Genomic DNA, 27,707 nt, shown 5'->3' on the forward strand with positions numbered 1-27,707 from the left:
CCCTTCCGACGGGAAGATTGCCGCCAAAACGAGAATCGTGACTTCAGAAGCAATCTTCCGGAAGATCAACCACCATTCCGCCAACCCTTGTTGAATGAGTCTGCCCTCCCTACGCGAAGACCGCCACCAAAACGGCAAACAATCTTCCGGAAGACCAAACGTCCATTCTCCCAATGCTAAAAACTCCCCTCCCCCACTCTTCCGGAAGATGTCTTCCGCTTCCGGAAGAACGCGTAAGTACACCGCGAAGACCCACCCCACCGAAACGCATTCCTCCATCAGCCCTCCATCTCCTCCTCGCCGCAGCCGCTGGAACTCCGTTCGCAATCCGCCGCCATCCTCGCCTCCCGGGCGCTCCCGAGCCTCCGCCGAGGCGTCGTCTCGTCCCTCGCGACCTCCTCCGGCCCCTCGCCCTCGCCGCGATGGCGTGCGGCGCTACCCTAAGCCTCAAAAGGGCGATGGCGCTCGACCCCGTGCAGTCGCCCAAGCGCCGTCGTTTCGGCCCGGCGCAGCCATCGGCGTCGTCCCCCTCCTCTGCGACGCCGTCGGCGGCGGCGGCGGCGGCGTCGGCCTCTCGCCATCATTCGTCTTCTCCCATGAGGAGATATCTGAGCGTGGATCCCTCGCCCTTTGCAGAGGTTTCTCCTCGCGTCACTGCGGGTAGGAGAGGTGGTGGTGGTGGTGGGTGGGGTGGTGGTGATGGGTGGTGGTGATGGGTGGGGTGGTGGTGTTAGTGGTGGTGCTTGATGTGGCTGTGCTTGATGTGGTGGTGGTGTTAGTGGTGGTGTTAGTGGTTGTGCTTGATGTGGTGGTGATGTTAGTGGTTGTGCTTGATGTGGTGGTGATGTTATTGGTGGTGTTAGTGGTGGTGTTTGATGTGGTGGTGATGTTAGTGGTGGTGTTTGATGTGGTGGTGATGTTAGTGGTGGTGTTAGTGGTGGTGATGTTAGTGGTGGTGCTTGACGTGGTGGTGATGTTAGTGGTGGTGCTTGACGTGGTGGTGATGTTAGTGGTGGTGTTAGTGGTGGTGTTTGATGTGGTGGTGATGTTAGTGGTGGTGTTAGTGGTGGTGATGTTAGTGGTGGTGCTTGACGTGGTGGTGATGTTAGTGGTGGTGCTTGACGTGGTGGTGATGTTAGTGGTGGTGTTAGTGGTGGTGTTTGATGTGGCTGTGCTTGATGTGGTGGTGATGTTAGTGGTGGTGTTAGTGGTGGTGTTTGATGTGGTGGTGATGTTAGTGGTGGTGCTTGATGTGGTGGTGGTGTTAGTGGTGGTGTTTGATGTGGTGGTGATGTTAGTGGTGGTGCTTGATGTGGTGGTGGTGTTAGTGGTTGTGCTTGATGTGGCTGTGATGGTGGTGGTGTTAGTGGCGGTGCTTGATGTGGCTGTGCTTGATGTGGTGGTGTTAGTGGTGGTGCTTGATGTGGTGGTGGTGTTAGTGGTTGTGCTTGATGTGGCTGTGATGGTGGTGGTGTTAGTGGTGGTGTTTGGTGTGGCTGTGATGGTGGTGGTGTTAGTGGTGGTGATGGGTGGGGTGGTGGTTGTGCTTGACTTGGTGGTGATGGTGGTGGTGATGTTAGTGGTGGAGCTTGATGTGGCTGTGCTTGATGTGGTGGTGTTAGTGGTGGTGCTTGATGATGGTTGTTATGGTGGTGGTGGGAGTGGTTATGTTGATTGTGGTGGTGATGATGACGGTGGTGGTAGTTGATGATGGTGGTGATGTTGATTGTGGAGGTGGTGATGGTGGTGATTGTGGTGGTGATGGTGATTGTGGTGATGATGGTGATTGTGGTGATGATGGTGATTGTGGTGATGATGGTGATTGTGGTGATGATGGTGATTGTGATGGTGATTGTGGTGATGGTGATTGTGGTGATGGAGGAGGCTCGTGAAGGACGCTGCTGCTGTTGCTGGAGGCAGTCGCCCTCCAGCAACAACGGAGGGCGGAGAGGAGCGACGCTCACAACAACGAGCGCAGCGCCGGGGTGGCTAAAGCGTTATCAAGTTGCCACAGCTGGTGATGGTGGTGCATCAGCCGCTCATCTCACTCAGTCGCCGCATGGCACCCGCTGGGTCTGTCCCGAGACGACCTCCTCCTCCTGCCAGCAGCCTCGGAGTGCACCTAGCCTGGCACAGGCGTCGTGGTGTCGCCACCGCCACTTGCTGCTGCTGATGATGATGATGAGGGGGGTAGTTTGGATGGTGGTGCTTGTCACGGTTATGATGGTGTTGGATGTGCCACACATGTAGGAGGAAGTCGCCACCCCGCTCTGTGAGTGACTGGCTGTGGAGGGCTTCCTCCTCTTGGTGGTGTTAGTGGTGGTGCTTGATAATGGCTGTGCTTGATGTGGTGGTGGTGTTAGTGGTGGTGGTGTTAGTGGTGGTGGTGTTAGTGGTGGTGCTTGATGATGGCTGTGCTTGATGTGGTGGTGGTGGTGTTAGTGGTGGTGCTTGATAATGGCTGTGCTTGATGTGGTGGTGGTGTTAGTGGTGGTGGTGTTAGTGGTGGTGGTGTTAGTGGTGGTGCTTGATGATGGCTGTGCTTGATGTGGTGGTGGTGGTGTTAGTGGTGGTGCTTGATAATGGCTGTGCTTGATGTGGTGGTGGTGTTAGTGGTGGTGGTGTTAGTGGTGGTGGTGGTGATGGGTGGTGTGGTGGTTGTGCTTGATGTGGTGGTGATGGTGGTGGTGTTAGTGGTGGTGCTTGACGTGGTGGTGATGGGTGGGGTGGTGTTAGTGGTGGTGATGGGTGGTGATGGTGGTGGTGCTTGACGTGGTGGTGATGGGTGGGGTGGTGTTAGTGGTGGTGTTAGTGGTGGTGCTTGACGTGGTGGTGTTAGTGGTGGTGATGGGTGGGGTGGTGTTAGTGGTGATGGGTGGTGTTAGTGGTGGTGCTTGACGTGGTGGTGATGGGTGGGGTTGTGTTAGTGGTGGTGATGGGTGGTGTGGTGGTTGTGGTGATGGTGGTACTTGACGTGGTGGTGATGGGTGGGGTGGTGTTAGTGGTGGTGTTAGTGGTGGTGCTTGACGTGGTGGTGATGGGTGGGGTTGTGTTAGTGGTGGTGCTTGACGTGGTGGTGATGGGTGGGGTGGTGTTAGTGGTGGTGTTAGTGGTGGTGATGGGTGGGGTGGTGTTAGTGGTGGTGCTTGACGTGGTGGTGATGGGTGGGGTTGTGTTAGTGGTGGTGGTGGTGTTAGTGGTGGTGCTTGACGTGGTGGTGATGGGTGGGGTGGTGTTAGTGGTGGTGGTGGTGTTAGTGGTGGTGCTTGACGTGGTGGTGATGGGTGGGGTTGTGTTAGTGGCTTCCTCCACAGTCACTCACAGAGGGGCGATCCGGAACCTTGGGGGACGAGGAGAGATGATCTCTGCCGAGAATCCCATCCCGAGTTATCGTGGGAAAAATCCGATGAGCCGTGAAGCTCTTTATCACAGGTGTCCAATCGGGGCACGGGGTGATAATGCTGAGGGTAAGGGATGGCGTCTTGTGTGCAGACCGCCCTCCGTGACATCTTCCCCACTCTCCCACCCACTTGTTAACCTACTCACGCACACAGATCACAGATACAGGTCCCCCGTGTAGCCTGTAACAGACTGTAGGGGCAAGTGCTGTTAGCGAGCAGCACCTATGAAGGCCGGTAACGGTACACGAGTGGGTGGGTGGCCAGCACCACGCCCGACCGCCTTTGTCTCCCCAGTGGCGATGTTTTTACACACCGCACCAGGTCACTCATTTGAGGCTGAGTCGACCTAGGGGAGGCCCAGGACCGGTTCAGATAATCGTCACTGGGTGTTGGCCGTGAGCGGGAATCGAACCCGGGTCGCCGGGTTCATAGCGCAGTGTAGCGCTGACCGCTACACTACCGCTCCCCGCACACAACAACAACAACCGCCATTCGCCACTAAGTGGCGGTGACGTCACCACGACGCTTGTGCCAGGCTATGTGCACCCTGAGGCCACGTGAAGTGTCGAACGCCCGCTGGCAGGAGGTCACCGGGCATACCCAGGTGCCACGGGTCGACTGACTGAGATGACTGGCTGGTGCACCACCTGTGCCCCCTACTGTGCCAACCTGCTGTGCTTTAGCCACCCGGCGCTCCGCTCGTTGTTCTGAGCGTCGCTCCTCCGCCCTCCGTTGTTGTTGGAGGGCGACTGCCTCCAACCTCCCAGTAGCATCCTTCACGAGCCTCCTCCACAGAGGCCGATCTTGACACCGCTGGTACCAGTCATCAGCAAGTCCACTCAGCTCCACGTCCTCCTGTACCACGTCACTCCATCTCTTCTCTAGCCCGTGCCGCGCCCGCTTAGCCCCCTCAATCCGGCCGAACAAAAGCTGTTTCGGCATGCGGTGGCTGGGCATGCGGGCTACATGACCCAGCCATCGCAGCCTTGCCCGCCGGAGGAGCTCACCGATGGGACCTTGCCCAGATCTTTCAAGGATTTGTGAGCTCACACAATCCAGTCTGGTTAAACCCAGGATGGATCGTAGGCAGGCCAGCCTAAATGTTTCTAACCGGCGAAGATGTTCCATTAGGGGGGTCCACGTTTCGCAAGCGTAGAGAAGGGAGGGAATGACCGTGGCCGAGAAGACCTGAAGCTTAGTGCGGAGCGACAGACCAGGTAGCTTCCACACAGCGTTACGCAACCGATGAAAAGATATTGCCGTTCGACTGATTCGGAGTGAGACCTCTGCTGTTAAACTGGAGCCAGTCATAAGCACACTGCCCAGGTATGGGAAACTCTCCACTCTCTCCACAACTGCCCCATCACCGATCGGGAGTTGTGGGGGTGGAGTGTCCGATGGCACGCTCCAGTCTCAGCAGCAGCGTCTCCAACTCGTCCTCTGACTGAGCAGCTGTTACCAAATCATCAGCATACATAACGTGGTTGAGCAATAGGGAGCCATCCCTTGACCGCACCCGGGCATCGATCAGCCTCCCATTATATCTGTACCTTATGGAGATTCCCCCGGTACAGCTATTGAAGGCTTCACGAACTACGTGGTCAAAATAGATGTTAAATAATGTGGGAGCCAGAGGACATCCCTGTCGCACCCCAAGGTATACAGGGAATGGCTCTGACTCCCGGCCACGTAGTTTTACCCGGGCCCGCTCACCATCATGAAGGTCCTTAATGATCGTGAGCAGAGGGTCAGGTACTCCAAGAGCAAACTCGTGGTTTCGTGGTAATTAATTGAAGGTGAAGGGGTTACCAGCCCCTCGCACCCGTCCAGAGCCCCCGTTTAGCCCCTGTGGTGGACACATATGCCATGAGGGGAGGAGCCAATCAAAATTGGATCTCCCCCCACAGCACTGTCCACGACAGAGTTGCCCGTCCGGCACCGCGAGGAGGTAGGGGGTTGTTTTGCCGGACACACACACACAGACACACACAGACAGACACACAAGACACACAAACACCCTCACCTAGTCAACCATCTCGCCACAGGTAAAACAGAACACCTTGAAGTTTGTGTGGGTCTCTCTGTGAGGGAGGGAGAGAGACGGAGAGGTTCATCATGGCTCGCTCAACCACCCACCTCACCCACTCATTCACCCACTCATTCACCCACCCATTCGCCCACCCACTCCTACACTGTCTGGACCACAGGATTGGAATGTGCGTCTATGTTGAATTTCTATTGCACCCATACTTAGCCAACTGTGTTAATTTGCATGTGGAAGGATGCCCCGATAGCGTCCCCTCTCTTTAAGAAGGGGGACCGCACGGACTTTTTAACAACTACCCTGGGCATCTCCCTCAATGTGATGCCGGGAGTGGTCCTGGCGAGGATTATTCAACATCGCCTCTTGCCAGCCAACGCGCTGAGCAGAGGCTTGCGGAGCCCCAATGTCCTGCACGGATGCCATATTGTGTGCTACGGCAGAGGTGTTGTGGAATTCCAACAGGACTCGGGTCTTAAGAGTAGGTTTTACCTTTTCTGGCAATAAAACACTTGTGTCAGGATGCTAACACACCACCTGAAACACTGTGCAAGGAATCATGTCTGCATCAACTACACACGGTGCTTGTGGTGAACGTGCAAACAAAGCCCGTGCTCTGGCAGTATACGGCGATGAGTTGTCTTTGAAACGGATTGGTCCACACCAGAGACAGCTTTCTTTAGAGCCAAGTCTCCAGCAGTGTGAGCCCCAGATGATAACGCCAAAAGGCGGACAGCACCAGGACAATGCCAACTATCGGGACATTGGGAGCTTGGGATGAGAAGCTGCATCATGGGACCTCCATTGCCACTATCAAAATACAACAATAGGTTTTTACTATCTCTGGCAATAAAACGTCTCTGCTGTTGTTGACCTGGTCACGGCACGTGGTACCATGAATAGGGCAGGATTCGAGGTGGTTCTTCGCACTTTCGGAGTCCCTGATTGTGCTTCATGATGGTGAGCAGGCCCGGGTAAAGCTACGTGGCCGGGAGTCGGAGCCATTCCCTGTTCACTTTGGGGTGCGACAGAGATGTCCTCTGGCTCCTTCACTATTTAATGTCTCCCTCTCTCCCCCTCTCTCCATCTCCCCCTTACCACCCCTCCCTCTCTCCCTTTCTCCCTCTCCCCATCTCTCCGTATTCCTCCTGCCCCCTTACCACCCCTCCCTCTCTCCCTTTCTCTCTGTCCCTCTCATCCCTCCTTGATCCCTCGATCTCCCTCTGACCTCTCTCTCTATCCCCCCTCTCTATCCCCCCTCTCTATCCCCCCTCTCTATCCCCCCTCTCTATCCCCCCTCTCTATCCCCCCTCTCTATCCCCCTCTCTATACCCCCTCTCTATCTCCCCTCTCTATCCCCCCTCTCTATCTCCCCTCTCTATCCCCTCTCTCACCCTCCTCCATCCCTCCCCCCTCTCACAGAGCAACTGGTGGCCAGCATCAGGCAGGAGTTCCGCCGTCTCCAACGCAGGAAGCACCTGGACCCGGCCGCCTTTGTCTCCCCGGCGTGCCCCCCACCCTCTCCCCCCTCCCCCTCGCCGCCCCCCTCCCCCCCCTCAGAGCAGATGGAGGCCGGAAGCCCCCCACCAGCCCCCCAGAGTCTCCACGGAGATGCAGGTTAGCAGCGGAGAGAGCCTGGCCGTGTGTGTGTCTGTGTGTGTGTGTGTGGGGTTAGTGCTTGGAGCCTTCCAACACTGAACCCACTTTCTCTTGTCTCTCTCACCGTGTCTGTGTCTCTCACTGTGCCTCTGTCTCTCTCACGTGTCTCTGTGTGTCTCACTCTGCCTCTGTGTCTCTCACGTGTCTCTGTGTGTCTCTCACTGTGCCTCTGTCTCTCTCACGTGTGTCTGTGTGTCTCACTGTGTCTCTTGTCTCTCTCACCTGTGTCTGTGTCTCTCACTGTGCCTCTGTCTCTCTCACGTGTCTCTGTGTGTCTCTCTGTGCCTCTGTCTCTCTCACGTGTCTCTGTGTGTCTCACCGTGCCTCTGTCTCTCTCACGTGTCTCTGTGTCTCTCACTGTGCCTCTGTCTCTCTCACGTGTCTCTGTTTCTCGCTGTGCCTCTGTCTCTCTCACGTGTCTCTGTGTGTCTCACTGTGCCTCTGTCTCTCTCACGTGTCTCTGTGTGTCTCACTGTGTCTCTTGTCTCTCTCACCTGTGTCTGTGTCTCTCACTGTGCCTCTGTCTCTCTCACGTGTCTCTGTGTGTCTCACTGTGCCTCTGTCTCTCTCACGTGTCTCTGTGTCTCTCACTGTGTCTCTTGTCTCTCTCACCTGTGTCTGTGTCTCTCACTGTGCCTCTGTCTCTCTCACGTGTCTCTGCGTCTCTCACTGTGCCTCTGTCTCTCTCACGTATCTCTGTGTCTCTCACTGTGCCTCTGTCTCTCTCACGTGTCTCTGTGTCTCTCACTGTGCCTCTGTCTCTCTCACGTGTCTCTGTGTGTCTCACTGTGCCTCTGTCTCTCTCACATGTCTCTGTGTGTCTCTCACTGTGCCTTGTCTCTCTCACGTGTCTCTGTGTCTCTCACTGTGCCTCTGTCTCTCTCACGTATCTCTGTGTCTCTCACTGTGCCTCTGTCTCACGTGTCTCTGCGTCTCTCACTGTGCCTCTGTCTCTCTCACGTGTCTCTGTGTGTCTCTCACTGTGCCTCTGTCTCTCTCACGTGTATCTGTGTGTCTCTCACTGTGCCTCTGTCTCTCTCACGTGTCTGTGTGTCTCTCACTGTGCCTCTGTCTCTCTCACGTGTCTCTGTGTCTCTCTCACTGTGCCTCTGTCTCTCTCACGTGTCTGTGTGTCTCACTGTGTCTCTTGTCTCTCTCACGTGTGTCTGTGTCTCTCACGTGTCTCTGTGTGTCTCACTGTGCCTCTGTCTCTCTCACGTGTCTCTGTGTGTCTCACTGTGCCTCTGTCTCTCTCACGTGTCTCTGTGTGTCTCACTGTGCCTCTGTCTCTCTCACGTGTCTCTGTGTGTCTCACTGTGCCTCTGTCTCTCTCACGTGTCTCTGTGTCTCACTGTGCCTCTGTCTCTCTCACGTGTCTCTGTGTGTTTCACTGTGCCTCTGTCTCTCTCACGTGTCTCTGTGTGTCTCACTGTGCCTCTGTCTCTCTCACGTGTCTCTGTCTCTCTCACGTGTCTCTGTCTCTCTCACGTGTCTCTGTGTCTCTCACGTGTCTCTGCGTCTCTCACTGTGCCTCTGTCTCTCTCACGTGTCTCTGTGTCTCTCACTGTGCCTCTGTCTCTCTCACGTGTCTCTGTGTGTCTCACTGTGCCTCTGTCTCTCTCACATGTCTCTGTGTGTCTCTCACTGTGCCTTGTCTCTCTCACGTGTCTCTGTGTCTCTCACTGTGCCTCTGTCTCTCTCACGTATCTCTGTCTCTCACTGTGCCTCTGTCTCTCTCACGTGTCTCTGCGTCTCTCACTGTGCCTCTGTCTCTCTCACGTGTCTCTGTGTGTCTCTCACTGTGCCTCTGTCTCTCTCACGTGTATCTGTGTGTCTCTCACTGTGCCTCTGTCTCTCTCACGTGTCTGTGTCTCTCTCACGTGTCTGTGTGTCTCTCACTGTGCCTCTGTCTCTCTCACGTGTCTCTGTGTCTCTCTCACTGTGCCTCTGTCTCTCTCACGTGTCTGTGTGTCTCACTATGTCTCTTGTCTCTCTCACGTGTGTCTGTGTGTCTCACTATGTCTCTTGTCTCTCTCACGTGTCTCTGTGTGTCTCACTGTGCCTCTGTCTCTCTCACGTGTCTCTGTCTCTCTCACGTGTCTCTGTCTCTCTCACGTGTCTCTGTCTCTCTCACGTGTCTCTGTGTCTCTCACGTGTCTCTGCGTCTCTCACTGTGCCTCTGTCTCTCTCACGTGTCTCTGTGTGTCTCACTGTGCCTCTGTCTCTCTCACGTGTCTCTGTGTGTCTCACTGTGCCTCTGTCTCTCTCACGTGTCTCTGTGTCTCTCACGTGTCTCTGTGTCTCTCACGTGTCTCTGTCTCTCTCACGTGTCTCTGTGTCTCTGTCTCTCCCCCAGGCGTAGTGTCTCTGTGTCTGTCTCACCGTGTCTCTGTCTCTCCCCCAGGCGTGTCTCTGTCTCACCGTGTCTCTGTCTCACCGTGTCTCTGTCTCTCCCCCAGGTGTGTCTCCGTGTCTCTGTCTCACCGTGTCTCTGTCTCACCGTGTCTCTGTCTCTCCCCCAGGCGTGTCCCCGTGTCTCCGTGTCTCTGTCTCACCGTGTCTCTGTCTCTCCCCCAGGCGTGTCCCCGTGTCTCTGTGTCTCTGTCTCACCGTGTCTCTGTCTCACCGTGTCTCCGTGTCTCTGTCTCACCGTGTCTCTGTCTCTCCCCCAGGCGTGTCCCCGTGTCTCTGTCTCACGGTGTCTCTGTCTCACCGTGTCTCTGTCTCCCCCAGGCGTGTCTCCGTGTCTCTGTCTCACCGTGTCTCTGTCTCACCGTGTCTCTGTCTCTCCCCCAGGCGTAGTGTCTCTGTCTGTCTCACCGTGTCTCTGTCTCTCCCCCAGGCGTGTCCCCGTGTCTCTGTGTCTCTGTCTCACCGTGTCTCTGTCTCACCGTGTCTCTGTCTCTCCCCCAGGCGTGTCTCTGTCTCACCGTGTCTCTGTGTCACCGTGTCTCTGTCTCTCCCCCAGGCGTGTCCCCGTGTCTCTGTCTCACTGTGTCTCTGTCTCTCCCCCAGGCGTGTCCCCGTGTCTCTGTCTCACCGTGTCTCTGTGTCTGTCTCACCGTGTCTCTGTCTCTCCCCCAGGCGTGTCCCCGTGTCTCTGTCTCACCGTGTCTCTGTCTCACCGTGTCTCCGTGTCTCTGTCTCACCGTGTCTCTGTGTCTGTCTCACCGTGTCTCTGTCTCTCCCCCAGGCGTAGTGTCCCCGTGTCTCTGTCTCACCATGTCCCCGTGTCTCTGTCTCACCGTGTCTCTGTCTCACCGTGTCTCTGTCTCACCGTGTCTCTGCCTCTCCCCCAGGCGTGTCCCTGTGTCTCTGTCTCACCGTGTCTGTCTCACCGTGTCTCCGTGTCTCTGTCTCACCGTGTCTCTGTCTCACCGTGTCTCTGTCTCTCCCCCAGGCGTAGTGTCCCCGTGTCTCTGTCTCACCGTGTCTCTGTCTCTCCCCCAGGCGTGTGTCCCCGTGTCTCTGTCTCACCGTGTCTCTGTCTCTCCCCCAGGCATGTCCCCGTGTCTCTGTCTCACCGTGTCTCTGTCTCACCGTGTCTCTGTCTCACCGTGTCTCTGTCTCTCCCCCAGGCGTGTGTCCCCGTGTCTCTCCCCCAGGCGTGTCTCCGTGTCTCTGTCTCACCGTGTCTCTGTGTCTGTCTCACCGTGTCTGTCTCACCGTGTCTCTGTGTCTGTCTCACCGTGTCTCTGTCTCTCCCCCAGGCGTGTCCCCGTGTCTCTGTCTCACCGTGTCTCTGTCTCACCGTGTCCCCGTGTCTCTGTCTCACCGTGTCTCTGTCTCACCGTGTCTCTGTCTCACCGTGTCTCTGTCTCACCGTGTCTCTGTCTCTCCCCCAGGCGTAGTGTCCCCGTGTCTCTGTCTCACCGTGTCTCTGTGTCTGTCTCACCGTGTCTCTGTCTCACCGTGTCTCTGTCTCACCGTGTCTCTGTCTCACCGTGTCTCTGTCTCACCGTGTCTCTGTCTCACCGTGTCTCTGTCTCTCCCCCAGGCGTAGTGTCTCTGTGTCTGTCTCACCGTGTCTCTGTCTCACCGTGTCTCTGTCTCTCCCCCAGGAGTGTCCCCGTGTCTCTGTGTCTCTGTCTCACCGTGTCTCTGTCTCGCCGTGTCTCTGTGTCTCTGTCTCACCGTGTCTCTGTCTCTCCCCCAGGCGTAGTGTCCCCGTGTCTCTGTCTCACCGTGTCTCTGTCTCTCCCCCAGGTGTAGTGTCTCCGTGTCTCTGTCTCACCGTGTCTCTGTCTCACCGTGTCTCTGTCTCACCGTGTCTCACCGTGTCTCTGTCTCACCATGTCTCTGTCTCACCGTGTCTCTGTCTCTCCCCCAGGAGTGTCTCCGTGTCTGTCTCACCGTGTCTCCGTGTCTCTGTCTCACCGTGTCTCTGTCTCACCGTGTCTCTGTCTCACCGTGTCTCTGTCTCACCGTGTCTCTGTCTCTCCCCCAGGAGTGTCCCCGTGTCTCCGTGTCTCTGTGTCTCTGTCTCACCGTGTCTCTGCCTCTCCCCCAGGAGTGTCTCCGTGTCTCTGTCTCACCGTGTCTCTGTCTCTCCCCCAGGCGTAGTGTCTCTGTGTCTCTGTCTCACCGTGTCTCTGTCTCTCCCCCAGGCGTGTCCACGTGTCTCTGTCTCACCGTGTCTCTGTCTCTCCCCCAGGCGTAGTGTCCCCGTGTCTCTGTCTCACCATGTCCCCGTGTCTCTGTCTCACCGTGTCTCTGTCTGTCTCACCGTGTCTCTGTCTCTCCCCCAGGCGTGTCCCCGTGTCTCTGTGTCTCTGTCTCACCGTCTCACCGTGTCTCTGTCTCACCGTGTCTCTGTCTCACCGTGTCTCTGTCTCTCCCCCAGGCGTGTCCCCGTGTCTCTGTCTCACCGTGTCTCTGTCTCCCCCAGGCGTGTCTCCGTGTCTCTGTCTCACCGTGTCTCTGTCTCACCGTGTCTCTGTCTCTCCCCCAGGCGTAGTGTCTCTGTCTGTCTCACCGTGTCTCTGTCTCTCCCCCAGGCGTGTCCCCGTGTCTCTGTGTCTCTGTCTCACCGTGTCTCTGTCTCACCGTGTCTCTGTCTCTCCCCCAGGCGTGTCTCTGTCTCACCGTGTCTCTGTGTCACCGTGTCTCTGTCTCTCCCCCAGGCGTGTCCCCGTGTCTCTGTCTCACTGTGTCTCTGTCTCTCCCCCAGGCGTGTCCCCGTGTCTCTGTCTCACCGTGTCTCTGTCTCACCGTGTCTCCGTGTCTCTGTCTCACCGTGTCTCTGTGTCTGTCTCACCGTGTCTCTGTCTCTCCCCCAGGCGTGTCCCCGTGTCTCTGTGTCTCTGTCTCACCGTGTCTCTGTCTCACCGTGTCTCCGTGTCTCTGTCTCACCGTGTCTCTGTCTCTCCCCCAGGCGTGTCTCTGTCTCACCGTGTCTCTGTCTCACCGTGTCTCTGTCTCTCCCCCAGGCGTGTCCCCGTGTCTCTGTCTCACCGTGTCTCTGTCTCTCCCCCAGGCGTGTCCCCATGTCTCTGTCTCACCGTGTCTCTGTGTCTGTCTCACCGTGTCTCTGTCTCTCCCCCAGGCGTGTCCCCGTGTCTCTGTCTCACCGTGTCTCTGTCTCACCGTGTCTCCGTGTCTCTGTCTCACCGTGTCTCTGTGTCTGTCTCACCGTGTCTCTGTCTCTCCCCCAGGCGTAGTGTCCCCGTGTCTCTGTCTCACCATGTCCCCGTGTCTCTGTCTCACCGTGTCTCTGTCTCACCGTGTCTCTGTCTCACCGTGTCTCTGCCTCTCCCCCAGGCGTGTCCCTGTGTCTCTGTCTCACCGTGTCTGTCTCACCGTGTCTCCGTGTCTCTGTCTCACCGTGTCTCTGTCTCACCGTGTCTCTGTCTCTCCCCCAGGCGTAGTGTCCCCGTGTCTCTGTCTCACCGTGTCTCTGTCTCTCCCCCAGGCGTGTGTCCCCGTGTCTCTGTCTCACCGTGTCTCTGTCTCTCCCCCAGGCATGTCCCCGTGTCTCTGTCTCACCGTGTCTCTGTCTCACCGTGTCTCTGTCTCACCGTGTCTCTGTCTCACCGTGTCTCTGTCTCTCCCCCAGGCGTGTGTCCCCGTGTCTCTCCCCCAGGCGTGTCTCCGTGTCTCTGTCTCACCGTGTCTCTGTGTCTGTCTCACCGTGTCTGTCTCACCGTGTCTCTGTGTCTGTCTCACCGTGTCTCTGTCTCTCCCCCAGGCGTGTCCCCGTGTCTCTGTCTCACCGTGTCTCTGTCTCACCGTGTCCCCGTGTCTCTGTCTCACCGTGTCTCTGTCTCACCGTGTCTCTGTCTCACCGTGTCTCTGTCTCACCGTGTCTCTGTCTCTCCCCCAGGCGTAGTGTCCCCGTGTCTCTGTCTCACCGTGTCTCTGTGTCTGTCTCACCGTGTCTCTGTCTCACCGTGTCTCTGTCTCACCGTGTCTCTGTCTCACCGTGTCTCTGTCTCACCGTGTCTCTGTCTCTCCCCCAGGCGTAGTGTCTCTGTGTCTGTCTCACCGTGTCTCTGTCTCACCGTGTCTCTGTCTCACCGTGTCTCTGTCTCTCCCCCAGGCGTAGTGTCTCTGTGTCTGTCTCACCGTGTCTCTGTCTCACCGTGTCTCTGTCTCTCCCCCAGGAGTGTCCCCGTGTCTCTGTGTCTCTGTCTCACCGTGTCTCTGTCTCGCCGTGTCTCTGTGTCTCTGTCTCACCGTGTCTCTGTCTCTCCCCCAGGCGTAGTGTCCCCGTGTCTCTGTCTCACCGTGTCTCTGTCTCTCCCCCAGGCGTAGTGTCTCCGTGTCTCTGTCTCACCGTGTCTCTGTCTCACCGTGTCTCTGTCTCACCGTGTCTCACCGTGTCTCTGTCTCACCATGTCTCTGTCTCACCGTGTCTCTGTCTCTCCCCCAGGAGTGTCTCCGTGTCTGTCTCACCGTGTCTCCGTGTCTCTGTCTCACCGTGTCTCTGTCTCACCGTGTCTCTGTCTCACCGTGTCTCTGTCTCACCGTGTCTCTGTCTCTCCCCCAGGAGTGTCCCCGTGTCTCCGTGTCTCTGTGTCTCTGTCTCACCGTGTCTCTGCCTCTCCCCCAGGAGTGTCTCCGTGTCTCTGTCTCACCATGTCTCTGTCTCACCGTGTCTCTGTCTCTCCCCCAGGCGTAGTGTCCCCGTGTCTCTGTCTCACCATGTCCCCGTGTCTCTGTCTCACCGTGTCTCTGTCTGTCTCACCGTGTCTCTGTCTCTCCCCCAGGCGTGTCCCCGTGTCTCTGTGTCTCTGTCTCACCGTCTCACCGTGTCTCTGTCTCACCGTGTCTCTGTCTCACCGTGTCTCTGTCTCTCCCCCAGGCGTGTCCCCGTGTCTCTGTCTCACGGTGTCTCTGTCTCACCGTGTCTCTGTCTCCCCCAGGCGTGTCTCCGTGTCTCTGTCTCACCGTGTCTCTGTCTCACCGTGTCTCTGTCTCTCCCCCAGGCGTGTGTCCCCGTGTCTCTGTCTCACCGTGTCTCTGTCTCTCCCCCAGGCATGTCCCCGTGTCTCTGTCTCACCGTGTCTCTGTCTCACCGTGTCTCTGTCTCACCGTGTCTCTGTCTCTCCCCCAGGCGTGTGTCCCCGTGTCTCTCCCCCAGGCGTGTCTCCGTGTCTCTGTCTCACCGTGTCTCTGTGTCTGTCTCACCGTGTCTCTGTCTCTCCCCCAGGCGTGTCCCCGTGTCTCTGTCTCACCGTGTCCCCGTGTCTCTGTCTCACCGTGTCTCTGTCTCACCGTGTCTCTGTCTCTCCCCCAGGCGTAGTGTCCCCGTGTCTGTCTCACCGTGTCTCTGTGTCTGTCTCACCGTGTCTCTGTCTCACCGTGTCTCTGTCTCACCGTGTCTCTGTCTCACCGTGTCTCTGTCTCTCCCCCAGGCGTAGTGTCTCTGTGTCTGTCTCACCGTGTCTCTGTGTCTGTCTCACCGTGTCTCTGTCTCACCGTGTCTCTGTCTCACCGTGTCTCTGTCTCACCGTGTCTCTGTCTCTCCCCCAGGCGTAGTGTCTCTGTGTCTGTCTCACCGTGTCTCTGTCTCTCCCCCAGGCGTGTCCCCGTGTCTCTGTGTCTCTGTCTCACCGTGTCTCTGTCTCGCCGTGTCTCTGTGTCTCTGTCTCACCGTGTCTCTGTCTCTCCCCCAGGCGTAGTGTCCCCGTGTCTCTGTCTCACCGTGTCTCTGTCTCTCCCCCAGGCGTAGTGTCCCCGTGTCTCTGTCTCACCGTGTCTCTGTCTCACCGTGTCTCTGTCTCACCGTGTCTCACCGTGTCTCTGTCTCACCGTGTCTCTGTCTCTCCCCCAGGAGTGTCCCCGTGTCTCTGTCTCACCGTGTCTCTGTCTCTCCCCCAGGCGTGTCCCCGTGTCTCTGTCTCACCGTGTCTCTGTCTCTCCCCCAGGAGTGTCCCCGTGTCTCTGTCTCACCGTGTCTCCGTGTCTCTGTCTCACCGTGTCTCTGTCTCACCGTGTCTCTGTCTCTCCCCCAGGCGTGTCCCCGTGTCTCTGTCTCACCGTGTCTCTGTCTCTCCCCCAGGAGTGTCTCCGTGTCTGTCTCACCGTGTCTCCGTGTCTCTGTCTCACCGTGTCTCTGTCTCACCGTGTCTCTGTCTCTCCCCCAGGAGTGTCCCCGTGTCTCTGTCTCACCGTGTCTCCGTGTCTCTGTCTCACCGTGTCTCTGTCTCACCGTGTCTCTGTCTCACCGTGTCTCTGTCTCACCGTGTCTCTGTCTCTCCCCCAGGCGTAGTGTCTCCGTGTCTCTGTCTCACCGTGTCTCTGTGTCTGTCTCACCGTGTCTCTGTCTCACCGTGTCTCTGTCTCACCGTGTCTCTGCCTCTCCCCCAGTAGTGTCCCCGTGTCTCTGTGTCTCTGTCTCACCGTGTCTCTGTCTCACCGTGTCTCTGTCTCTCCCCCAGGAGTGTCCCCGTGTCTCTGTGTCTCTGTCTCACCGTGTCTCTGTCTCTCCCCCAGGAGTGTCCCCGTGTCTCCGTGTCTCTGTCTCTGTGTCTCTGTCTCACCGTGTCTCTGCCTCTCCCCCAGGAGTGTCTCCGTGTCTCTGTCTCACCGTGTCTCTGTCTCTCCCCCAGGCGTAGTGTCCCCGTGTCTCTGTGTCTCTGTCTCACCGTGTCTCTGTCTCTCCCCCAGGAGTGTCCCCGTGTCTCTGTCTCACCGTGTCTCTGTCTCACCGTGTCTCTGCCTCTCCCCCAGGAGTGTCTCCGTGTCTCTGTCTCACCGTGTCTGTCTCACCGTGTCTCTGCCTCTCCTCCAGGAGTGTCCCCGTGTCTCTGTCTCTGTGTCTCTGTCTCACCGTGTCTCTGCCTCTCCCCCAGGAGTGTCCCCGTGTCTCCGTGTCTCTCTCTCACCGTGTCCCCGTGTCTCTGTCTCACCGTGTCTCTGCCTCTCCCCCAGGAGTGTCTCCGTGTCTCTGTCTCACCGTGTCTCTGTCTCACCGTGTCTCTGTCTCACCGTGTCTCTGTCTCACCGTGTCTCCGTGTCTCTGTCTCTCCCCCAGGCGTAGTGTCCCCGTGTCTCTGTCTCACCGTGTCTCTGTCTCATTGTGTCTCTGCCTCTCCCCCAGGAGTGTCTCCGTGTCTGTCTCACGGTGTCTGTCTCACCGTGTCTCTGTCTCACCGTGTCTCTGTCTCACCGTGTCTCTGTCTCTCCCCCAGGCGTAGTGTCTCCGTGTCTCTGTCTCACCGTGTCTCTGTGTCTGTCTCACCGTGTCTCTCTCACCGTGTCTCTGTCTCTCCCCCAGGAGTGTCCCCGTGTCTCTGTCTCACCGTGTCTCTGTCTCACCGTGTCTCTGTCTCTCCCCCAGGAGTGTCTCCGTGTCTGTCTCACAGTGTCTCTGTGTCTGTCTCACCGTGTCTCTGTCTCTCCCCCAGGCGTGTCTCCGTGTCTCTGTCTCACCGTGTCTCTGTCTCTCCCCCAGGAGTGTCCCCGTGTCTCTGTCTCACCGTGTCTCTGTCTCACCGTGTCTCTGTCTCACCGTGTCTCTGTCTCACCGTGTCTCCGTGTCTCTGTCTCACCGTGTCTCTGCCTCTCCCCCAGGAGTGTCTCTGTGTCTCTGTCTCACCGTGTCTCTGTCTCTCCCCCAGGAGTGTCCCCGTGTCTCTGTGTCTCTGTCTCACCGTGTCTCTGTCTCTCCCCCAGGAGTGTCCCCGTGTCTCTGTGTCTCTGTCTCACCGTGTCTCTGTCTCTCCCCCAGGAGTGTCCCCGTGTCTCTGTGTCTCTGTCTCACCGTGTCTCTGTCTCTCCCCCAGGAGTGTCCCCGTGTCTCTGTGTCTCTGTCTCACCGTGTCTCTGTCTCTCCCCCAGGAGTGTCCCCGTGTCTCTGTATCTCTGTCTCACCGTGTCTCTGCCTCTCCCCCAGGAGTGTCTCCGTGTCCCCGTGTCTCTGTCTCTGTGTGTGTCTCACCGTGTCTCTGTCTCTCCCCCAGGCGTAGTGTCTCCGTGTCTCTGTCTCACCGTGTCTCTGCCTCTCCCCCAGGCGTGTCCCCGTGTCTCCGTGTCTCTGTCTCACCGTGTCTCTGTCTCACCGTGTCTCACCGTGTCTCCGTGTCTCTGTCTCTCCCCCAGGTGTAGTGTCTCCGTGTCTCTGTCTCACCGTGTCTCTGTCTCACCGTGTCTCTGTGTGTGTCTCACCGTGTCTCCGTGTCTCTGCCTCTCCCCCAGGAGTGTCTCCGTGTCTCTGTCTCTGTGTCTCTGTCTCACCGTGTCTCTGCCTCTCCCCCAGGAGTGTCCCCGTGTCTCCGTGTCTCTCTCTCACCGTGTCCCCGTGTCTCTGTCTCACCGTGTCTCTGCCTCTCCCCCAGGAGTGTCTCCGTGTCTCTGTCTCACCGTGTCTCTGTCTCACCGTGTCTCTGTCTCACCGTGTCTCTGTCTCACCGTGTCTCTGTGTGTGTCTCACCGTGTCTCCGTGTCTCTGCCTCTCCCCCAGGAGTGTCTCCGTGTCTCCGTGTCTCTGTCTCTGTGTCGCTGTCTCACCGTGTCTCTGCCTCTCCCCCAGGAGTGTCCCCGTGTCTCCGTGTCTCTCTCTCACCGTGTCCCCGTGTCTCTGTCTCACCGTGTCTCTGCCTCTCCCCCAGGAGTGTCTCCGTGTCTCTGTCTCACCGTGTCTCTGTCTCACCGTGTCTCTGTCTCACCGTGTCTCTGTCTCACCGTGTCTCTGTCTCTCCCCCAGGAGTGTCTCTGTCTCACCGTGTCTCTGTGTCTGTCTCACCGTGTCTCTGTCTCACCGTGTCTCTGTCTCTCCCCCAGGAGTGTCCCCGTGTCTCTGTGTCTCTGTCTCACCGTGTCTCTGTCTCACCGTGTCTCCGTGTCTGCCTCTCCCCCAGGTGTAGTGTCTCCGTGTCTCCGTGTCTGTCTCACCGTGTCTCTGTCTCACCGTGTCTCTGTGTCTGTGTCACCGTGTCTCTGTCTCACCGTGTCTCTGTCTCTCCCCCAGGCGTGTCTCCGTGTCTCTGTCTCACCGTGTCTCTGTCTCACCGTGTCTCTGTGTCTCTGTGTCACCGTGTCTCTGTCTCACCGTGTCTCTGCCTCTCCCCCAGGAGTGTCCCCGTGTCTCTGTCTCACCGTGTCTCTGTCTCACCGTGTCTCCGTGTCTCTGTCTCTCCCCCAGGTGTAGTGTCTCCGTGTCTCTGTCTCACCGTGTCTCTGTCTCACCGTGTCTCCGTGTCTCTGTCTCTCCCCCAGGTGTAGTGTCCCCGTGTCTCTGTCTCACCGTGTCTCTGTGTCTGTCTCACCGTGTCTCTGTCTCACCGTGTCTCTGTCTCTCCCCCAGGTGTAGTGTCCCCGTGTCTCTGTCTCACCGTGTCTCTGTCTCTGTCTCACCGTGTCTCTGTCTCACCGTGTCTCTGTCTCACCGTGTCTCACCGTGTCTCTGTCTCTCCCCCAGGTGTAGTGTCTCCGTGTCTCCGCTCCGTGCCCGCCGCCGCCGCCGCCGCCCTGTCAGCGCCGTGCCCTCACAGGGACCCCCCGGGCCCTCTCCTCCTCACCGCCGCTGCTGCTCCCACTCACCACTCCTCACCGCTGCTCACCCTGCGCCAGGTGGCTCTGATCTGCGAGCGAGCCATGAGGGAGAGGGAGGACTCCCTGAGGGAGGAGTACGAAGGAGTTCTCACCACCAAACTCTCCGGTACTACTCGCCGCTCCTCGCCACACCGCTTGTTGAATTTGCGATTCGAAAGCCTCTCGTGACTGCAAGGATTCATCTTCTTTGGTTCTTTCGGTGAAGTCGCGTGGCGCTGTCCTACCAGACAGTCTCGTCCACCTGATGAAGGCCGCTTGTGTTGTGGCCGAAACGTCGTGAGGATATTATTACCGTGTTATTTTATTTTGTCAATGGTATTATTTTATTCTCATTCTACGTGGTGGTGGTGGTGGTGACTTTACCGAAAGAACCAAAGAAGATACAGCTTGTATTCTTAGTTTTTTTTCGGTAAAGTCACGTTGAAGGGAAACAACAAAATAATAATTTATATATATAAAACAATAAAAAAAATTCTCACGACGTTTCGACCATAGCTCAAACGGTCGTCTTCAGGTGTGTTGGTTCGCAGAAATTTATTTTTAAACGGCGCATTTATTTATTTATATATAAAAAAACGTTAGCGCCACACGCAACGATTTGGCACTTTACCCAGGACTAGTCCATCTATATTCTGAAAAGAGGAGGGGGGAGACGAAATTTTTTATAACGTATGCTGTCTGAAAGCCACTCCTCTTTTCAGAATATAGATGGACTAGTCCTGGGTAAACTGCCAATATAAATAAATAAATGCGCCGTTTTAAAATAAATTTATGCGAACCAACACACCTGAAGACGACCGTTTGAGTTATGGTCGAAACGTCGTGAGAATTTTTTTATTGTTTTATATTTATATTTTATATTATTTTGTTGTTTCCCTTCAACGTGACTTTACCGAAAAAAAACTAAGAATATGAATTACTGCAGTCACGAAAGCTTTAAATCAAAATTTAAGATACTGCTTGTTGTTGTTGGTGTTGTTGGTGTGTGTAGTTGGTGTGTGTAGTTGGTGTGTGTGTAGTTGTCTGATCAGCATGGTTGGCCACGTACAGTGCCAAAGCGATTGAGTGCATGCAGACCCACAGAAGACACCCCACAGATCGGCACGGTTGGCTGCATTTGGCGCGACAGAAGTTTGAACACACGTGCTGCCCTGTACACACGCTACGCTGTGCTCCGGTGCTCTTGCACCGCTGTAGCAATGTACGCACAGACTTACGGCATACCGACACTCTCCACTCGCGGGGTCCCTAGTGCTGTGACTCATGTTTACCGTAACGCCTTGGGAGTTTACAACGAGATGGAGTGAGGGGAATTCCGTCGCAGCGCGCGGAGTGAAAGAGCGGCGGTCGTGGCAGCTGCCTCTGCTGAGCATCGTCGTCGATATCGTCATCACCGTCATCATCATTGTCGTCATCATTGTCATCATCATCGTCGTCATCATTGTCATCATCACCGTCATCGTTGTCACTGTTGTCGTCATCACCGTCATCTTCGTCATCATTGTCATCATCACCGTCATCATTGTCACTGTTGTCGTCATCATTGTCGTCGTCATCATCATTGTCATCATCGTCACTGTTGTCATCATTGTCATCATCATTGTCATCACCATCATCGTCACTGTTGTCGTCATCATTGTCATCATCACCATCATCGTCACAGTTGTCATCATTGTCATCATTCATCATCATTGTCGTCATCGTCATTATCATCATCATTATCATCACCATCATCACTGTTGTCGTCATCATTGTCGTCATCATCATTGTCATCGTCACTGTTGTCATCATTGTCATCATTCATTGTCATCATCACCATCATCGTCACTGTTGTCATCATTGTCATCATTCATCATCATTGTCATCATTCATCATCATTGTCATCATCACCATCATCGTCACTGTCATCATTGTCATCATTCATCATCATTGTCATCATCACCATCATCGTCACTATTGTCGTCATCGTCATCATTGTCATCATCATTGTCATCATCACCATCATCGTCACTGTTGTCATCATTGTCATTCATCATCATTGTCATCATCACCATCATCGTCTCTGTTGTCATCATTGTCATCATTCATCATCATTGCCATCATCACCATCATCGTCACTGTTGTCATCATTGTCATTCATCATCATTGTCATCATCACCATCATCGTCACTGTTGTCATCATTGTCATCATTCATCATCATTGCCATCATCACCATCATCGTCACTGTTGTCGTCATCGTCATCATTGTCATCATCGTCACTGTTGTCATCATTGTCATCACCATCATCGTCACAGTTGTCATCATCATTGTCGTCGTCACCCAACAGGGCACTGGGATGCTGCTGGATGCTTCTTCTAGACGCTGCTCACCACGCGTCTCGGCCTTCCTCAGCCCTGCGTAACGCATCTGACGCGTTACCACGGACTCTGCCTCACCCCCTGTGTTGTCTATTACTGTAACGAGATTGTTCTTCAGGGACGCGACTGCTGCTAGCGCCACGTTATAGGAGGACACGTCTGTACTTGGTGTTTTGAGTCTCCGTGTGTGCGGGCGTGGGGACAGGTGGGACAGCGGTTAGCGCGCTGCGAACCCGCCGACCCCAGTTTGTTTCCCCGCTCACGGCCACCAAGACCGGCGATAGCGATGATCTGAACTGCTCCCGGGCCTCCCCTAGGTCGACTCGGCCTCAAATGAGTACTTGGTGCGGTGCGTGAACATCGCCACGGGGGACAAAAGCGGCAAGGCGTGGTGCTGGCCGCCACCACCACGGCCCTTCATAGACGCTGCTGCTCACTCGCAGCACTTGCCCCGACAATCTGTTGAGGCTATATGGGGGATCTTTGGTTTTGAGTGTGAGTGTCTGTGGGGAGAGGTGGTGGTGTTTGTTCACGATGTCTCTTCTCACCCCGTCTCTCTCTCCCCGCGTCTCTCTCACCCCGTGTCTCTCTCCCCGTGTCTCTCTCCCCGCGTCTCTCTCCCCGCGTCTCTCTCCCCGCGTCTCTCTCCCCGTGTCTCTTCTCCCCGTGTCTCTCTTCCCCCCTCCGCGTCTCTCTCTCCCCGTGTCTCTCTCCCCGCGTCTCTCTCCCCGCGTCTCTCTCCCCGCGTCTCTCTCCCCGTGTCTCCCCGCGTCTCTCTCCCCGCGTCTCTCTCCCCGCGTCTCTCTCCCCGCGTCTCTCTCCCCGCGTCTCTCTCCCCGCGTCTCCCCGCGTCTCTCTCCCCGCGTCTCTCTCCCCGCGTCTCTCTCCCCGCGTCTCTCTCACCCCCCGTGTCTCTCCCCGCGTCTCTCTCCCCGCGTCTCTCTCCCCGTGTCTCCCCGCGTCTCTCTCCCCGCGTCTCTCTCCCCGCGTCTCTCTCCCCGCGTCTCTCTCCCCGTGTCTCTCTCCCCGCGTCTCTCTCCCCGTGTCTCTCTCCCCGCGTCTCTCTCCCCGCGTCTCTCTCCCCGCGTCTCTCTCCCCGCGTCTCTCTCTCCCCGTGTCTCTCTCCCCGCGTCTCTCTCCCCGCGTCTCTCTCCCCGCGTCTCTCTCCCCGCGTCTCTCTCACCCCCCGTGTCTCTCCCCGCGTCTCCCCGCGTCTCTCTCCCCGCGTCTCTCTCCCCGCGTCTCTCTCCCCGCGTCTCTCTCCCCGCGTCTCTCTCCCCGCGTCTCTCTCCCCGCGTCTCTCTCCCCGCGTCTCTCTCCCCGCGTCTCTCTCCCCGCGTCTCTCTCCCCGCGTCTCTCTCCCCGCGTCTCTCTCCCCGCGTCTCTCTCCCCGCGTCTCTCTCCCCGCGTCTCTCTCCCCGCGTCTCTCTCCCCGCGTCTCTCTCCCCGCGTCTCTCTCCCCGCGTCTCTCTCCCCGCGTCTCTCTCACCCCCCGTGTCTCTCCCCGCGTCTCTCTCCCCGCGTCTCTCTCCCCGTGTCTCCCCGCGTCTCTCTCCCCGCGTCTCTCTCCCCGCGTCTCTCTCCCCGTGTCTCTTCTCCCCGTGTCTCTCTTCCCCCCTCCGCGTCTCTCTCTCCCCGTGTCTCTCTCCCCGCGTCTCTCTCCCCGCGTCTCTCTCCCCGCGTCTCTCTCCCCGTGTCTCCCCGCGTCTCTCTCCCCGCGTCTCTCTCCCCGCGTCTCTCTCCCCGCGTCTCTCTCCCCGCGTCTCTCTCCCCGCGTCTCTCTCACCCCCCGTGTCTCTCCCCGCGTCTCTCTCCCCGCGTATCTCTCCCCGTGTCTCCCCGCGTCTCTCTCCCCGCGTCTCTCTCCCCGCGTCTCTCTCCCCGCGTCTCTCTCCCCGTGTCTCTCTCCCCGCGTCTCTCTCCCCGCGTCTCTCTCCCCGCGTCTCTCTCCCCATGTCTCTCTCCCCGCGTCTCTCTCCCCGCGTCTCTCTCCCCGCGTCTCTCTCCCCGCGTCTCTCTCCCCGCGTCTCTCTCTCCCCGTGTCTCTCTCCCCGCGTCTCTCTCCCCGCGTCTCTCTCACCCCCCGTGTCTCTCCCCGCGTCTCCCCGCGTCTCTCTCCCCGCGTCTCTCTCCCCGCGTCTCTCTCCCCGCGTCTCTCTCCCCGCGTCTCTCTCCCCGCGTCTCTCTCCCCGCGTCTCTCTCCCCGCGTCTCTCTCCCCGCGTCTCTCTCCCCGCGTCTCTCTCCCCGCGTCTCTCTCCCCGCGTCTCTCTCCCCGCGTCTCTCTCCCCGCGTCTCTCTCCCCGCGTCTCTCTCCCCGCGTCTCTCTCCCCGCGTCTCTCTCCCCGCGTCTCTCTCCCCGCGTCTCTCTCCCCGCGTCTCTCTCCCCGCGTCTCTCTCCCCGCGTCTCTCTCCCCGCGTCTCTCTCCCCGCGTCTCTCTCCCCGCGTCTCTCTCCCCGCGTCTCTCTCCCCGCGTCTCTCTCCCCGCGTCTCTCTCCCCGCGTCTCTCTCCCCGCGTCTCTCTCCCCGCGTCTCACCCCCCGCGTCTCTCTCCCCGCGTCTCTCTCACCCCCCGCGTCTCTCTCCCCGCGTCCCTCTCCCCGTGTCTCTCTCCCCGCGTCTCTCTTCCCGCGTCCCTCTCCCCGTGTCCCTCTCCCCGTGTCTCTCTCCCCGTGTCTCACCCCCCGTGTCTCTCTCCCCGTGTAGAGCAGTACGACGCTTTTGTGAAATTCAACCACGACCAGATGCTGCGTCGCTACGGAGAGAGGCCAGCCAGCTGTGAGTACTCGCTGTACCTCACTGTACCTACTGTACCTCACTGTACCTACTGTACACGACTTCCCCACCATGCGCCACTGTAACCTCCCCCGTTCCACAAAACCTCCCACTGTACGGCATTGCCACAGCACTGTACCACCCCACAGAGCAACCACACCCACCGTATCCCACTGTACACAGCTGTACACCACTGTACCCCCACTGTACCCGGCTCTCCACACCTGTCTAGCACAGCGTCTAGGCTGTACAGTGTGAGCTGTGGTTCCCACCACGATTGCACTGTGCTCCAGTGACATGCTATACTGTCCACTACTCCTGTACCCGCAGTGCAGAATCGGTAGTGCTGTGCAACTGCACTACCGCACTACCGCACAAAATTGCAGCACGCCCACTACTGTGAAGTGTTTGCGGCTCTAGATTGCCGCCGTTTAATATTACTGCGTACATCTACCGCACAACACTACTCCACAAAGCATTACAGCTGTTACTGTAAGTGCTACTGTGTAGATGTACTCACTCATTCAACCATTCACTAGCTCACTTACCCACTCATTCACTCACACACACTCGCCCACCCGCTCATTCAGCCACGTCACACCATCACCCACCCACTCATTCAGCCACCCACTCATTCAGCCACCCACTCATTCAGCCACTCACTCATTCAGCCACCCACTCACACCATCACCCACCCACTCATTCATTCAGCCACCCACTCACACCATCACCCACCCACTCATTCAGCCACCCACTCATTCAGCCACCCACTCATTCAGCCACCCACTCATTCAGCCACCCACTCACACCATCACCCACTCACACCATCACCCACCCACTCATTCATTCAGCCACCCACTCACACCATCACCCACTCATTCATTCAGCCACCCACTCACACCATCACCCACCCACTCATTCAGCCACCCACTCATTCAGCCACCCACTCACACCATCATCCACTCACACCATCACCCACTCATTCATTCAGCCACCCACTCACACCATCACCCACTCATTCATTCAGCCACCCACTCACACCATCACCCACCCACTCATTCATTCAGCCACCCACTCACACCATCACCCACTCATTCATTCAGCCACCCACTCACACCATCACCCACCCACTCATTCAGCCACCCACTCATTCAGCCACCCACTCATTCAGCCACCCACTCATTCAGCCACCCACTCACACCATCACCCACCCACTCATTCAGCCACCCACTCACACCATCACCCACCCACTCATTCATTCAGCCACCAACTCACCCACTCATTCATTCAGCCACCAACTCACCCACTCATTCATTCAGCCACCAACTCACCCACCAACTCACCCACTCATTCATTCAGCCACCAACTCACACCATCACCCACCCACCCACTCATTCAGCCACCAACTCACACCATCAACTCACCCACTCATTCAGCCACCAACTCACACCATCAACTCACCCACTCATTCATTCAGCCACCCACTCACACCATCAACTCACCCACTCATTCAGCCACCAACTCACACCATCACCCACTCATTCAGCCACCCACTCACACCATCAACTCACCCACTCGTTCAGCCACCAACTCACACCATCACCCACTCATTCATTCAGCCACCCACTCACACCATCACCCACCCACTCATTCAGCCACCCACGCACACCATCAACTCACCCACTCATTCATTCAGCCACCAACTCACCCACCAACTCACCCACTCATTCATTCAGCCACCAACTCACCCACCAACTCACCCACTCATTCATTCAGCCACCAACTCACCCACAAACTCACCCACTCATTCATTCAGCCACCCACTCACACCATCACCCACTCATTCAGCCACCCACTCACACCATCACCCATCCACTCATTCATTCAGCCACCAACTCACCCACCAACTCACCCACCAACTCACCCACTATTTTCACCCTGGTGAGGGTTCAACCTGGTGACCGTTACCCATAATGCCGTGCGTGTGTGTGTGTACTCACAGATGTGTCTTGAGAAGATACGCACGGAGACGCACACACGGAGACACATGGCGAGTCAGAGATACACACAGACGTGTGGGGATACACGGAGACACACGGACAGACGCACACGGAGAGACGGACACGCGGGGACACGCGGAGACACACACGGAGACACACACGGACACGCGGAGACACACACGGACACGCGGAGACACACACGGACACGCGGAGACAGACACACGGAGACACACACGGACACGCGGAGACACACACGGACACGCGGAGACACACACAGACACGCGGAGACACACACGGACACACAGACACGCGGAGACACACACAGACACACGGAGACACACACAGACACGCGGAGACACACACGGACACGCGGAGACACACACGGACACGCGGACACGCGGAGACACACACGGACACGCGGAGACACACACAGACACACAGACACGCGGAGACACACACACGCGGAGACACACACGGAGACACGGAAACACACGGAGACACGCGGAGACACACACAGGGACACACACAAACACACGGAGACACACACAGACACGCGGAGACACACACAGGGAAACGCAGACGTGAAGATATGAAGACACGAAGATACACAGACAGAGACGCGTGGAGATCCACGGATAGACAAGAGACAAGCGGCGATCCATGGAGATAGAGACACGGAGACGGACACGGAGGTAGACAGGGAGACACAGACATGGACAAATACATCGACAGGCAGAGAACGCAGTTCTGAGCTTCTCCCTCTCCTCCCCCTTCACTTGTCCCACTCCCTCCCCCACTATTCCATCCCCCCTCCTCATTCCCACCCTCCTCCCTCCCTCTCTCCTCCCTCCTCCCCTCCCTCTCTCCTCCCTCCCTCTCCTCCCTCCCTCTCCTCCCCTCCCTCTCTCCCCCCTCTCTCCTCCCCCCTCCCTTGCCTCCCTCCCTCTCTCCTCCCTCTCTCCTCCCCCCCCTCTCTCCCCCCTCTCTCCTCCCCTCCCTTGCCTCCCTCCCTCTCTCCCCCCTCCCTCCCTCTCCTCCCCTCTCTCCCCCCTCCCTCTCTCCCCCCTCCCCATCCCTCCCGTGAGCTGTTCCCAAGTTTTCTGCTTTAGAACTAAAAGACGACAAAAACCCAAAACGTCCGAGTCTTGTCTCGTGTTTACTTCGCTTGCAATTCCACGTTAGTGTGGCCTGGGCCGGGTTCCGTCGGTCTGCACAGAGGAGAGAACGCGCCGCTGTGGCTAATTGAGGGGTGGGGTCGGGGAGTGGGTGGGGGAGTGATTGGGTGGGTGGGTGGGTATGTTATATGGTGGTGATGAGTGTGTGAGAGATGGTGGGGGAGTGATTGGGTGGGTGGGTATGTTATATGGTGGTGATGAGTGTGTGAGAGATGGTGGGTGGGTGAGCGAGATGGTGGGTGGGTGGGTGGGTATGTTATATGGTGGTGATGAGTGTGTGAGAGATGGTGGGTGGGTGAGC

General features: G+C 57.4%; 1 protein-coding gene across 3 annotated transcripts; it reads left to right on the forward strand.

Annotated features, from left to right (window-relative positions):
• Nucleotides 1-192: 192 nt before the first annotated feature.
• On the forward strand, nt 193-27,366 carry LOC116937598 (akirin-2-like). Of its 3 annotated transcripts, none has more exons than XM_076054511.1 (5): nt 219-660; nt 6,865-7,060; nt 18,969-19,204; nt 24,163-24,234; nt 26,234-27,366. In XM_076054511.1, the coding sequence occupies exons 1-5, from the start codon at nt 423-425 to the stop codon at nt 26,242-26,244; spliced, it is 753 nt and encodes a 250-aa protein (XP_075910626.1). In that variant the 5' UTR covers nt 219-422; the 3' UTR covers nt 26,245-27,366. The 3 variants fall into 3 exon arrangements, with proteins under 3 accessions (XP_032800640.2, XP_075910626.1, XP_075910625.1); XM_076054510.1 differs by having other exon boundaries at nt 6,865-7,059; nt 18,965-19,204; XM_032944749.2 differs by lacking the exons at nt 18,969-19,204; nt 24,163-24,234; nt 26,234-27,366 and adding an exon at nt 18,008-18,942 and having other exon boundaries at nt 193-660; nt 6,865-7,059.
• Nucleotides 27,367-27,707: the final 341 nt, after the last annotated feature.

The sequence above is a fragment of the Petromyzon marinus genome, chromosome 66 (genome assembly GCF_048934315.1).
Source record: "Petromyzon marinus isolate PM22_M1 ecotype Great Lakes invasive population chromosome 66, UKy_Petmar_22M1.pri1.0, whole genome shotgun sequence".
Taxonomy (NCBI): domain Eukaryota; kingdom Metazoa; phylum Chordata; class Hyperoartia; order Petromyzontiformes; family Petromyzontidae; genus Petromyzon; species Petromyzon marinus.